This window comes from Dicentrarchus labrax, unplaced genomic scaffold, assembly GCF_905237075.1.
Source record: "Dicentrarchus labrax unplaced genomic scaffold, dlabrax2021, whole genome shotgun sequence".
In the NCBI taxonomy this organism is placed as follows: domain Eukaryota; kingdom Metazoa; phylum Chordata; class Actinopteri; family Moronidae; genus Dicentrarchus; species Dicentrarchus labrax.
In genome coordinates this window covers 249612-262500 of record NW_026136762.1, presented here as the reverse complement: position 1 = coordinate 262500, position 12889 = coordinate 249612, and the positions used below count along the sequence as shown (strand labels likewise).

At 38.8% G+C, this 12889-nt stretch overlaps 1 protein-coding gene and 1 long non-coding RNA gene across 3 annotated transcripts in view; one reads left to right on the top strand and one right to left on the bottom strand.

Annotated features, from left to right (window-relative positions):
• The window catches only part of LOC127359719 (inactive phospholipid phosphatase 7), a 5207-nt gene extending 2597 nt beyond the window's left edge, over positions 1-2610 (bottom strand). Inside the window, exons 1-2 of the mRNA XM_051393722.1 lie at positions 2275-2610; positions 1012-1313 (exon numbers count right to left, since the gene is read on the bottom strand). Of these exons, the coding sequence (XP_051249682.1) occupies positions 1012-1313; positions 2275-2450 (478 nt within the window). The 5' untranslated portion in view covers positions 2451-2610. The remainder of the gene's footprint in view (positions 1-1011; positions 1314-2274) is intronic.
• Positions 1327-1904, top strand: LOC127359728 (uncharacterized). Of its 2 annotated transcripts, XR_007882806.1 has the most exons (3): positions 1332-1426; positions 1523-1632; positions 1743-1904. It is a non-coding gene; the product is annotated as an uncharacterized LOC127359728 (long non-coding RNA). The 2 variants fall into 2 exon arrangements; XR_007882807.1 differs by lacking the exon at positions 1523-1632 and having other exon boundaries at positions 1327-1426.
• Positions 2611-12889: the final 10279 nt, after the last annotated feature.

The window sequence follows — 12889 nt, the reverse complement described above, 5'->3', positions numbered from 1 at the left end:
TAAGAAGGGGTTTAATTACAGCTACTTTAAAGGACTGTGGTACATATCCTGATAATAAAGAAAGATTAATCATATCCAGTAAAGAAGTGCCAATTAAGGGAACAACTTCTTTAAGCAGCCTAGTTGGGATCGGGTCTAACAGATAGGTTGATGGCTTCAATGAAGAAATGATTGAAGTTAACTGATGAAGATCGATAGCAGAAAAACAGTCTAAATATATATCTAAGTTTACATTGACAGAAGTCCCTGAACTTGGAGAGCCACTGATAACCGTTGATGGCAGTTGGTGATTAATTTTTTCTCTAATAGTAATAATTTTATTATAGAAGAAGCTCATGAAGTCATTGCTACTTAAGTTTATGGGGATATGTGGCTCGATAGAGCTGTGACTCTCTGTCAGCCTGGCTACAGTGCTGAAGAGGAACCTAGGGTTATTCTTATTTTCTTCTATTAGTGCTGAGTAATAGGCTCCTCTGGCATTACGGAGGGCCTTTCTATAGGTTTTAAGATCATCTTGCCAATTTGAGCGATATTCTGATAATTTGGAAGAGCGCCATTTCCTTTCAGATTTCCTAGCTATTTGCTTTAACTGGCGGGTTTGGTGGTTATACCAAGGTGCTAGTCTCCTATGTTTTAATAATTTCCTTTTTATAGGAGCGATAGAGTCTAATGTTGATCGTAGTGAGCCTGTAGCACTATCGACAAGATTATCAATTTCAGAGGGACTAAAGTTGTTATAGGACTCTGTTAAATTCAGACATGGCATTGAATTAAACACTGAAGGAATCTCCTCCTTAAATGTAGCTACAGCACTGTCAGATAGACGTCTGCCTGATGGCTTATATGATCAGTTATTGGTATTGGTCAATAGAATATGAGTTACTCAGTTTTCACCTCCTCAGACTCACTGAGCTCCTGCTGCTCCTCTTTAAATCTTCCTCAGGTTTTAAAGTAAAAAGTGGACTCTAATCTGATAGATGCTAACATGCTAACACTAGCAGCAGTACTCACCCAGCAGCAGGTTCACCAGGACTTCCTGTCCGGCCAGCGTGTTGCTGCTCCACAGACAGATCAGAGTCCCACAGAGCCAGGGGAGGGCGTGACCGCTGAGGGCCAGCAGGGTCACCATGGAGCGCAGCGGGGCCCCGGAGCCACGAGTCCCCGCGCACACTCCCAGACGCTTGGACAGACTGATGTCGATGGCGAGCAGCGAGTTGATGGCGATGCCTCGAAAGGACGGATTGAGCTGCATACAGTCCTCCTTCACCCCCCCATCAGCTGCTGGGCCCCCCTCAGAGGAGTCCCTGGACCCCCTGAGGACAGAGAGACAGACAGTCAGTGAGTGTGTGTGTGTCCAACTCTTCCTCACAGGTTAGTTAATGACAGACAGTCAGTGAGTGTGTCTGTGTCCAACTCTTCCTCACAGGTTAGTTAATGACAACATCAGTGGTTGGCCACTCTTCCTCACAGGTTAGTTAAAAGACAGTCAGTGAGTGTGTCTGTGTCCAACTCTTCCTCACAGGTTAGTTAATGACAGACAGTCAGTGAGTGTGTCTGTGTCCAACTCTTCCTCACAGGTTAGTTAATGACAGACAGTCAGTGAGTGTGTCTGTGTCCAACTCTTCCTCACAGGTTAGTTAATGACAGACAGTCAGTGAGTGTGTCTGTGTCCAACTCTTCCTCACGGGTTAGTTAATGACAGACAGTCAGTGAGTGTGTGTGTGTCCAACTCTTCCTCACAGGTTAGTTAATGACAGACAGTCAGTGAGTGTGTCTGTGTCCAACTCTTCCTCACAGGTTAGTTAATGATGTTACTGAGTCAATGTGAGCAGATTGTGTCTGTAGACTGAAGAGAATCAGAGTCTCACTGATGGTGGAAATAAAGGTTTTACTTCCTTAAAACAGCCGTTTTTTGAATGGAGTTTGGTGTGACAGTGTGGAGCAGAGGGGATTTGAACCTTAATAATTCCCATAAACTGAGCTGACCTACCTTCTAATAATGAACCTTGGAAACAGCAGAGAGTAACAGGAAGTGGAGATAAACCCTCCTGTTATTGTTTGAGCTGCATTTATTGTGAAAGGTCTGTGCAGGAAGTGTAACATTAAAAAAGTTCATTTTAATGGATTCAAACACAGAAACAAACCGACAGGACGTAACCGTGGCAACAAGTCGAGGTGGCTCTGCAGCAAGTTCTGGTTCTATAGAGTCCGGGGACCAGGATCAGACCACCAGCTGCTAAATGTGAGCCGTGGTGTCAGTGGGCGGAGTCTTACCTCGCTCCGGCGTCCTCCTGCTGACTCTGCTGTCTGTGCGGGGCTCTCCTCGGACCGCCGCCCCCCCGCCCCTCCCCCGGACCCTGGTCCCTGCGCTGGTTCAGGGACAGAAACTCGGGTCGGTTCAGGACGTCGTTCCGGTCTCTGGCCCGGCTGCGGGTCTGGCTGCTGGGCATGGTTGGAGGTTGGTGGCGGTGCGACGGCGTGCAGAAGGACCGATACAGATACAGGTCTCACTCTCTCTGCTATTATTAGATCAGCTGGCCTTCTTCTTCTACTGTCAGCTGTTCACTGAGAGAGAGGCTGGAAAAACACTGAACACACACACACACACACAGTAACACACAGTAACACACACACAGTAACACACAGTAACACACACACACACTAACACACAGTAACACACACACACACACACACAGTAACACACAGTAACACACACACACACACACACACACACACAGTAACACACACACACACACAGTAACACACACACACACGCACACACACACAGTAACACACACACACAGTAACACACACAGTAACACACACACACAGTAACACACACAGTAACACACACACACAGTAACACACACACACACACACACACACACACACACAGTAACACACACACAGTACACACACAGTAACACACACACACACACACACACACACACACACACACACACACACACACACACACACACACACAGCTGTGATGTGTTCAGGAAACATCAGACTTATTGTAAGTAAATATATTTCCCATAATTCAACAGTATTGTTGGAGGTCCAAATGTTACAAATCCAGTCTAATGAAAGACACTATCCAGGTGCATTATGGGAACTGTAGGCGATATTTATGGAGAATGGTACTTGAGGATATATTTGTTTGTAATTGAAGAAATATGTTTCTCTGTATGTGTCAAACAAACTGTATTTGTGTCTGAAGCATGAAGTGTGTGTTTGATAGGTACGGTTCTTATTTCCAGAACAACATGTATTAGTTTGGCAATTCACAAACCACACTGACTTTGTTTGTGAATCGTTGGCGGTTCGTTTTGGGGTCCGTGTATGTTTTGGGGTCCGTGTATGTTTTGGGGTCCGTGTATGTTTTGGGGTCCGTGTATGTTTTGGTCATTGGATGTTCCTTTCAGTAACGGGTATTAAAGAACAGAAAACGAGTGGTTATTTGATTTTCGTTTTAAAATACAAAAATTCAAATTGAAATACAAGGCGTTTTTCTTTTTCATGGTCAGAAAGGGATGAGCGAAATTTAAAAAATGATTCGATTTTCATTTTCTATTTCATATAACAAAAAATAAAATCACTAGAAGACAGAAACAGAAAAAAGGCCTGTTGTTTCATATTCTGAGACCGGATGTTGTCATTTACAGGACGGTGCTGTGGAGAAGAAACAGTAGGCTAGTAGACTGCGGTCAATCCAGCCGTGAGTCCGATCTCCGTGGTCAAATCAGCCGCACTTAAATTTAGAGTGTACAAGTATTCTCAGCATTATGGTAAATGCGGAGAAACAGCGTATTTACTTCCGGTTTTCAAAATAAATGTATTGAGAGCCGTAAGCTATAATTAAAATATGTTACATTAAAGTGTTTCATGCGCCCCTGATGAATAAAAAAACACTTTATATCAAGTATCTTTACTGCACCAGTGTGGAGAAATGCCAAAATAAAAGTCTCATATTTATGCCTCCAGAGATTGCATATTTGACCATATTTGAGGTTCTGTAAAAACATATTGCTCAGTGTTTCCTGGCTACTGATGGTATATTTGACTTTTACACATATGAGACTACAAACATACTTAGTATCAAGCATTTTTTACTGTACAAATGTGGAGAAATTCAACAATAAAAGTCCCATATTTGTACCTCCAAGTGGTATTTTCATATATTTGAGCTACTGTAAAAACACTTTATATCAAGTATCTTTACTGCACCAGTGTGGAGAAATGCCAAAATAAAAGCCTCATATTTATGCCTCCAGAGATTGCATATTTGACCATATTTGAGGTACTGTAAAAACATATTGCTCAATGATACAGCTGTCACACTGAATCTGTAAAAGGGAAAAATAATTAGTTTTAACTTCAAAACTCCATTGTACCTACTGTCTCTTCCTCACATATTATTTTTCCCTTTTACAGATTCAGTGTGACAGCTGTTGCAGATGGTTCCACATACAGTGCCTACAAATGGACACAGCAGAGCTGCAAAATAAGAAGAATGTGGACTGGAATTGCATTTTGTGTGAAAAGTAAACAAATTAGAATTGTGTAGGATTTTGTGTTTAGTGTTTAGCCTTCATATTATCATTTTTTTATAAGATGTTACTAAACATTTGTGTGAAATTTTGTCATGATTACTGCATCATTATTGAAGTATAATGAAAATGCTTCACCCACGCCTGGAAATATTGAGCAATATGTTTTTACAGTAGCTCAAATATAAGAAAATATGGAATCTGGAGGCATAAATATGGGACTTTTATTCTTCAATTTCTCCACATTGGTACAGTAAAAATGCTTGATATTAAGTATGTTTGTAGTCTCATATGTGTAAAAGTCAAATATACCATCAGTAGCCAGGAAACACTGAGCAATATGTTTTTACAGAACCTCAAATATGGTCAAATATGCAATCTCTGGAGGCATAAATATGAGGCTTTTATTTTGGCATTTCTCCACACTGGTGCAGTAAAGATACTTGATATGAAGTGGTTTTTTTTTCGTCAGGGCGCATGAAACACTTTAATGTAACATATTTTATTTTAAATGTAGGTTCGAATTATAGAAGTAAATACGCTGTTTCTCCGCATTTACCATAATGCTGAGAATACTTGTACACTCTAAATTTAAGTGCGGCTGATTTGACCACGGAGATCGAACTCACGGCTGGATTGACCGCAGTCTACTAGTCTACTGTTTCTTCTACACAGCACTGTCCTGTAAATGACAACATCCGGTCTCAAAATATATAAAACAGGCCTTTTTTCTGTTTCTGTCTTCTAGTGATTTTATTTTTTGTTATATGAAATAGAAAATGAAAATCGAATATTTTTTAAATTTCGCTCATCCCTTTCTGACCATGAAAAAGAAAATCGCCTTGTATTTCAATTTTAATTTTTGTATTTTAAAACGAAAATCAAATAACCACTCGTTTTCTGTTTTTAATACCCGTTACTGAAAGGAAAATCCAATGACCAAAACATACACGGACCCCAAAACATACACGGACCAAAACATACACGGACCGTGTGTGTGTGTGATTCTAACTCCATAAATATTCCATAGGGGTATTGCACAAAAGTAGGATAAAGAAATCCAGGATAATTGAGCAAGCGCGGCTTGACTTAGCCTGCTCGGTGCATCCTGGCTTAATTGGTTGCACGTTTGCCGAGCCAGGATTAAAAGGTGCGGCTATGTTAAGCCAGGTGTAGATAGTCGGGATAAGTGCGTGTTCACGGCATACTGAAATAGACCTCGCGATCGCTCACAGAATCACCGATGGGAACATGGATAAGAGTCGCGCTTCATATTTCACGGCCGCTGAACAACAGCTCCTGATGGAGTTCTATGAAGAGGTGAAAGATATAAGAAAAAAAGCCAATACCAATGCCATAATTAAAGAAAGAGAGAAAGCCTGGCAGACAATAGCGGACCGGCAATGCTTAAGTAGTCCAAAACTGTACAATGAATAAACAGTGCTCCACTGGAACTGTCATCATTAGGCTCCAATTAAAGGACTAAAGGAGTTACTGTAAGTCCACTAATCAACTGTTGTACACTTTGCTTTAAATGTGGCAAGTAGAGGTGCATGTTACTCAGGAAATGTAAAGTATGATTAAGTGCAAACAATTATCCACAATGTGTGTCATTTAATCTATTTTTATCTATTTTATCTTTCTATCCTTCATAAAGAACAAACTTGTCTGGCCATAAAAGGACCTGGCAGCAAGTTAAAGTTAAATACAAGAACATTTTGCAGGCTGGTCAGTGACTATAAAGTAGATAACAGTGAACAAATGAGGTGAATAGATTAGGTATCTGCTGACATGTTGAATGTCTGTATGATTGTAGCAGTTAAAAAAGCCCATAGAACTGGCACAGGGGGCGGCCCACCAAGCCAGGATATGTGCTGCCAATGGTTCCTTTATTGAGGTTCTCTGCATCCCCAACAGAATAAAGGAAGCTCCCACTTGCAAAACATCTCACTGTAACACAGACCATCTGTGGTACAGTGAGAGCATGGCTTCCTGCCGTCTGGTGCTGTATTTTTGGACCCAGCAGCCTACATAAATATCTTAGTCCATCACCTGAGAATCTGTATCTCTCAATGAGATAGTCCTCTCCAACAGCCAATGGGTCTGACCTGTCCCAGAAGACTCTTTCATGACTAAATGCTCGTCTGAGGATTAGGGCTTCCTCATCCAGTACATCCTCCAAAAAAGGGCAAGCCATTATGAAGAGGGAACAGCTGTGAATAATATATATATATATATATATATATAAATTATGGCATGCCGTTTAGGAAATGAATCTTGGATATACTGATAAAAATGTGAGAATACTGAATGAAATTGAAAACCTAGTTGTATCCTTTTCATCAAAGTGATAGCCTTCTGAATTAGCTGGTTTTACAAAATGGCATCAGTTGAAATATTACAATACTTTCTTGAACTGGAAAACTTTTTGCTTTTTCTGTCAGGATTTAGCCTGAGGCCTGTTGTAGTCGGCCTGCCACCATTAAAAAGGGAGTGAACTTCTTCGTCAGGAGAACGGTATTGGGCACGGGTACTATGGGAAGGATTGTGGCCCGTACAAGCACTTACCAATGAGTTAATAATGTCCTCATTGCTCAGTATTGCTGCCACAAGGTTCCTGACTGACTCATTCTCACTTCTACAAGATGGCAGCAGTGCCTTGATGACAGGTCAAGTTTCATTCCATATATTCAAAGATTCAGTCCATATATTCAAAGATTAATTTTATATATTCAAAGATTAATCTCTTAAACGGTATGCCATAATATATATACTATATTGCCCTTGTCACAGATTTCATTGAAAACACCTTTGCAACTTCATCAGCTGTGTTTTGTAATCTCAATTACTGCAATAAACACATATTTATGCAGTTTGACAAGCAGTCTTCATTAGCATAGCAATATAACACTTGTCCTGAGTAATAATACTTCCACTTGAATCAATATAAAAAGACTGTTGCAATTACAAACAGCCAACAGATTTAAATGAAATGAGAAATGACAATATATATGTAATATTTTAATGCAGGATAATTAAAATGATGCAACATACTTAGAAAGACCATGGACATGCTGTAAAACACATTAATTCCTCACAGGATTGACGGTGGAAATACAGGTGAATCACTAGGATTAATGTTAGCCTGGCTGTTAGCCTGGTCTGGAGCAGGCTAACTGCAGAGAATAAATCACCATAGTAACTTAGCCAGGTTAAGTTTAACCTGCTTTCATGCAACCGACTTGAGGCTAAATTAAGCCAGGATAACCAACATATCCCGGCTTAATCCCTTATCCTGGTTTTGTGCAATACCCCTCATGTCTCCGCCCACTGCGGCTCACCTTCTGTTTTTAACTTTATGTCAGAGACTGAAACTGTGAACGATAAACAGAGTTCATATAGAATATCATCTGCTGCTAACCTGGAGCCGGGCCGGGCTAAATACAGACCACACACACACACACACACACACACACACACAGACAGTAACACACAGTAACACACACACACACAGACACACAGTAACACACACACACAGTAACACACACACACACACACACACACACACAGTATCACACACACACACACACACAGTATCACACACACACAGACACACAGTAACACACACACACAGACACACAGTAACACACACACACACACACACAGTAACACACACACACACAGACACACAGTAACACACACACACACACAGTAACACACACACACAGTAACACACACACACACACATACACAGGGTCAACCCTGATTAAAGGGGACATGCCTAAAGACAAACACTAAAGGCCTTTATATACCAGATTTTATTATTGTGTGAGTGGATGGAACAGATTTTAATGATTACAAATTTCATTGTGTGTAACATGCACTGACAATAAAGGCATTCAAAATGGTTGTTTATAAATATTTAATAGGACTTTGAGCCATTTTTAATACTCAACTCATTAAACCAATTCAAATAGAGCCAGCCTTTAAAAAACAATGGGTGCATAAGTGGTAATCAGAACTTTTAAAATCCCACAACAAAGGACTACAATATATCATACAATCGTAACATATTTCACTGACTGCCAATACTCTTTCCCATATTTAAAATGTATAAATAAAACTGGAAAGAGCTCATTGGGATCATTTTTTCATGTACAAGTTAACATTTGTTTGTCAAGATGAAACATGAGTTGCTCTCAAACTCTGAGACATGTAAAAATGAATTACTGACATCTGCACACACAAGCATGTGAAAATATAGTTTTAGGATAAAATATATTCAGTCAGATTATTTTTAAAATAAACTGACCCCAAAATCACATGATCAGAATTTCTAGTTTCACAATAAAATCTTACCACTGCCTTTACATCATCAACAATAACTTTATACTTGAACAGAGCAGAATGGGAGTCACTTGACTCTCAGAAAAGTGACCCAGTGGTAGGGTCTTCATGTTTGTATTCACCCGGTTTTTCAGGGCTAGCAGATATATAAAGTCATCGGGAAAATGAGATCATAAAAGTGATGGCAATTTCAAGTTGTGTGTGTATATATATGTATATATATATATATATATAAAGAGTGAGATACACCAAATGGACAGGTGTATTTAGCGGACAAATGCATTGAGTCAAACATCAATGAGGATGCCAGTGTGCTGAGATAGGAGGACGTACCGCATGAGTTGCCTGGAGGTTCGTCGTCAGGTCGCATTGCTCTGTTCATCCCTGCAGAATATTTAGTATAGCTAAATATCAGAAGGTATTCTCATGTACTTAAAGTAAACCTGGATCCTGACCCTGAAACTGCTTTACTTGGCATTTCTAACACTTTGGACAAGATGGGTCGGAGTGTTAGTACAGTGGTGGCCTATGGTATGGTCATAGCAAAGAGATGTATTTTGAGAGTGTGAGCTGAGGGAGCTAGTAGGAATCCTCCACATTGAAAAACTGAGATATGAGATATCTGGTAAGTTACAGAAATGTTGTGGTGTGTGGGGACCTATCTTGGAGTACCTGAAACTGTAGTTAACCCCCCTAAAGAGTATCTATCTTGACATAATTACCTCAGAGGCAGAGCGAGTCGTTCCTTAATCGGAAGGTTGTGGGTTCGATCCCCGGCTCCTGGTGCGACATGTCGAAGTATCCTTGAGCAAGATACTGAACCCCAAATTGCTCCCGATGCCGTGCATCAGTGTGTGAGTGTGTATGAATGTTAGTTTCTGTTCGATGGACTTTGCCATCACTGAGTGAATGTGTGTGAAAGGGTGAATGTGGCTGTAGCGCTTTGAGTGGTTGGAAGACTAGACAGGAAACTATACAAGTACAGGTCCATTTACCATTTACCATAATTGATGTACTCAAGTGGACATTCAACTCTGATACTATATTAAGCCTCTTTGTGTGTACTTTGGTTTTACACGTTATAGTCTGTGTCAAACTTTATTTATTTTATTTTTTTTATTATTATATGTGTTTTTATCTGTTGCTTCAATTGTTAAGAAAATTGACAAAAATATTTTTGAAAAAGAAAAAAAATGGAGGGTGTCCAAATACAGACCTTAAGAGTGTCTATACCTGACCAGCATAGAAAAAGGGAAGACTATACCTACACCCTGAAAAACATTGCTCAAAACTGCTCTGCTACTGAAAAGTTCTGATGTCAATCTCAACATTCAATGGACATTTAGTTACCTGTTCAACATCTGTTCAACATCTGTTCATCGTCCGATGCCACAGCAGCATGGTGATCTTCTGCCTCAGTTGAAATCTTGTGTAGAAAAAGAGAAAAATATCTTTAAATAGCCATTAAGGCACAACAAGACTGTACTTGATTAAATGTACTGAGGAAAAGAATATACATTATACATATACAGTATGTAAACAAACATTTGTTCAGTTATTCAATGAAATTAAGTGAACACAGTAAAGTAACATCCATTGTTGACTAGAAAACTGTAGACACTAATATCTTGAAAGCTAAAAATGCAGATATGGACTAAAAAAGGCTAGATGATATTGATGACATGATAATTTACCAGTCAGGTTAAAAATCATGTTGGCAAACACACCAATAAAACACTTAATGGTATCCATAGACTGTCCTCATAGTCTTTACACCTGACCAAGACATGCAAACTGAGGACTGTGTATCGGTACCTTTAAATATCAGCAAGCAGTCACAACTGCTCTGCTACTGAAAACATCTGATGTCAATCTCAACATTCAATGGACATTTAGTTACCTGTTCTGTGAGGTGGTGAGCATCAACACGTAAACAACCCGCAGACTGGGTCCGGATAGGAGCGCCCGGCCAGGACCGAGTGACGATGGCTCCGACGCCCATGTGCTAGTAACAGTGTGCTGACTTAGCAGGATATTAACCAGGAATGATTTAAGGTCAAAATGATTGGGTGAAGAGAGGTCACCTGATAAACAGTAAGGATGGTTACACACTGTCAGCCAATCAGAGCCCTGAATTTTTACACAAAGGGGCTCTGACTCAATACACACATTTTACACAAATCCGGGTATTTATCTGAATTATGGAGACAATTTCTAGAATTTGGAGAAATTTTGGATTTTAGTTTTCTAAGTTTATACGAACACTTTTATACTGAGGACCCTGACCCTGTCCTCGTAATACAAAACGTCCTTATAGTGTGTATTCAGACGAAATGTCTCCATAAACCACACACACACACACACACACACACACACACACACACACACACACAGAGTTATTTCCCATGATGCACTCAGCTCACAGCTAAACTCTTTAAAGGGACATTGTGTAGTTTTAAGTGTTTTATTAGCTAAAATCAATGTCTTCATTCATCGGGGAGTTAATGAAGGAGAAAGACAGGAAGGCTTCTTGGTACATAACAGCTTCCGTAGTTGCAATACGCATTTGAAGACACTAGAGAGCACTATTCCTACACAATGTCCCTTTAAAGCTTTTAGAATTGTGATGATGTGAAACTGAAATTAATTTCTCGAGCTTTTTAAAACTAAACTAACATTACCTCACTCACAGGAACCTTTCTAACTGAGTCTGTGTTCCTACCCGGACCGGTTTGCAGACGCACCGTTGCCATTGGATGCAGCGACAGCTTCCCCACAGCGGCGACATGCTAACGATGCTAACGATGCTAACAGCGGCTAAACTGTGACAGAAAACCGCGCGAACGACGTCCAACGTCACAGTTTATATTGTGACGTTGTAACGGTTGGACACAGTGACGTCATCGCGGCGGTAAACTTCAGTGACGTGTTTATCTCGGTAGCTAACAGCTAGCAGCTAACAGTTAGCCGTTAGCTGTTAGCCGTTAGCTGTTAGCCGTTAGCTGTTAGCCGTTAGCCGTTAGCTGTTAGCTGTTAGCTGTTAGCCGTTAGCTGTTAGCTCCGGCGGCAGTTTATCGGCAGAAAACGTTAAAATGTGCGAATGTGAAAGTACGGGAGCCGACAGGGACACACCGGAGGAGGTCAGCAGCGCGAGGGACTCAGTGAGTCACAGATCAATGATCAATAATAATCAATGAATCAGATTTATCGATCAGTTACTCTCAAACACAAACTGATCCAGAATCAGATTTTACTCATTTTAAACTAAAGATTGTTTAAAGATAGAAAGTCTTCACTGACGATGAGACTGAATACTCCAACAACAGTTTAAAACTGTTAAATATATAATATATATAAATATAAACAATATAAACTATAAACAATATAAACAATATAAAACATAAACAATATAAACAATATAAAATATAAACAATATAAAACAAACAATATAAACTATAAACAATATAAACAATATAAAACATAAACAATATAAACAATATAAAATAAACAATATAAACTATAAACAATATAAAACATAAATATAAAAACATAAACAATATAAACAATATAAAACATAAATATTAATATTAAATAAACAATATATAAATATAAACAATATAAACAAACAATATAAAACAAACATAAATATTAAATAAACAATATATAAATATAAACAATATAAAACATAAACAATATAAACAATATAAAACATAAACAATATAAACAATATAAAACATAAACAATATAAACAATATAAAACATAAATATTAATATTAAATAAACAATATAAAACATAAACAATATAAACAATATAAAACATAAATATTAATATTAAATAAACAATATATAAATATAAACAATATAAACAAACAATATAAACAATATAAAACAAACATAAATATTAAATAAACAATATATAAATATAAACAATATAAAACATAAACAATATAAACAATATAAAACATAAACAATATAAACAATATAAAACA